This window comes from Ammodytes marinus, assembly GCF_949987685.1.
Source record: "Ammodytes marinus genome assembly, contig: scaffold_222, whole genome shotgun sequence".
NCBI classification, from domain to species: domain Eukaryota; kingdom Metazoa; phylum Chordata; class Actinopteri; order Uranoscopiformes; family Ammodytidae; genus Ammodytes; species Ammodytes marinus.
Genome location: NW_027648429.1, coordinates 65,001 through 65,525, shown reverse-complemented (window position 1 = coordinate 65,525; position 525 = coordinate 65,001). Strand labels below are relative to the sequence as shown.

Here is a 525-nt window from a genome sequence, read left to right as displayed (position 1 = left end):
GGAAACAGAAAAGTCTTCAGATTTGATTTAAAAGAGCTGAGAGTTGTAGCAGACCTCAAGTTCTCTGGGAGTTTGTTCCAGATTTTTGGTGCATAAAAACTAAAAGCTGCTTCTCCTTGTTGACGATGTTGTATTGTTGATTAACCATTTCTACTGTAGGTTTTTCTAATATTTTCCCCCGTCTCTCCTTGTGTGTTGCAGTACCTGAACAGAGGCTGCACTCGCTTCTTTGCCTCCAAAGACACAGACAAACAAATCCCTCAGAACCGCAAAAGCCCGGAGGTAAGCAATATATTTCATCATTTTCTAACCACTGCACCACGAGCCCCCCTCTCTTTGTACCCTCTGACCCGGGCTGGATTCTAACCCGGGTCTGCTGTAAAGAGGACAGACAGACAGACAGACAGACAGACAGACAGACAGACAGACAGACAGACAGACAGGGGAATGACATGCAGAGAACGACCCGGGCTGGATTCTAACCCGGTCTACTTCAGGGCCTGAACTGTTCTTAAAGGCTCTGGC

At 46.7% G+C, this 525-nt stretch overlaps 1 protein-coding gene across 1 annotated transcript in view; it reads left to right on the top strand.

Moving 5' to 3' along the window:
- Window positions 1–201: 201 nt before the first annotated feature.
- LOC307270569 (unconventional myosin-VI-like) overlaps window positions 202–525 on the top strand; it is a gene marked incomplete at both ends in the record, with an annotated part of 62,942 nt that continues 62,618 nt past the window's right edge. The window contains one exon of the mRNA XM_080054452.1: window positions 202–282. Within this exon, the coding sequence (XP_079910578.1) occupies window positions 202–282 (81 nt within the window). The remainder of the gene's footprint in view (window positions 283–525) is intronic.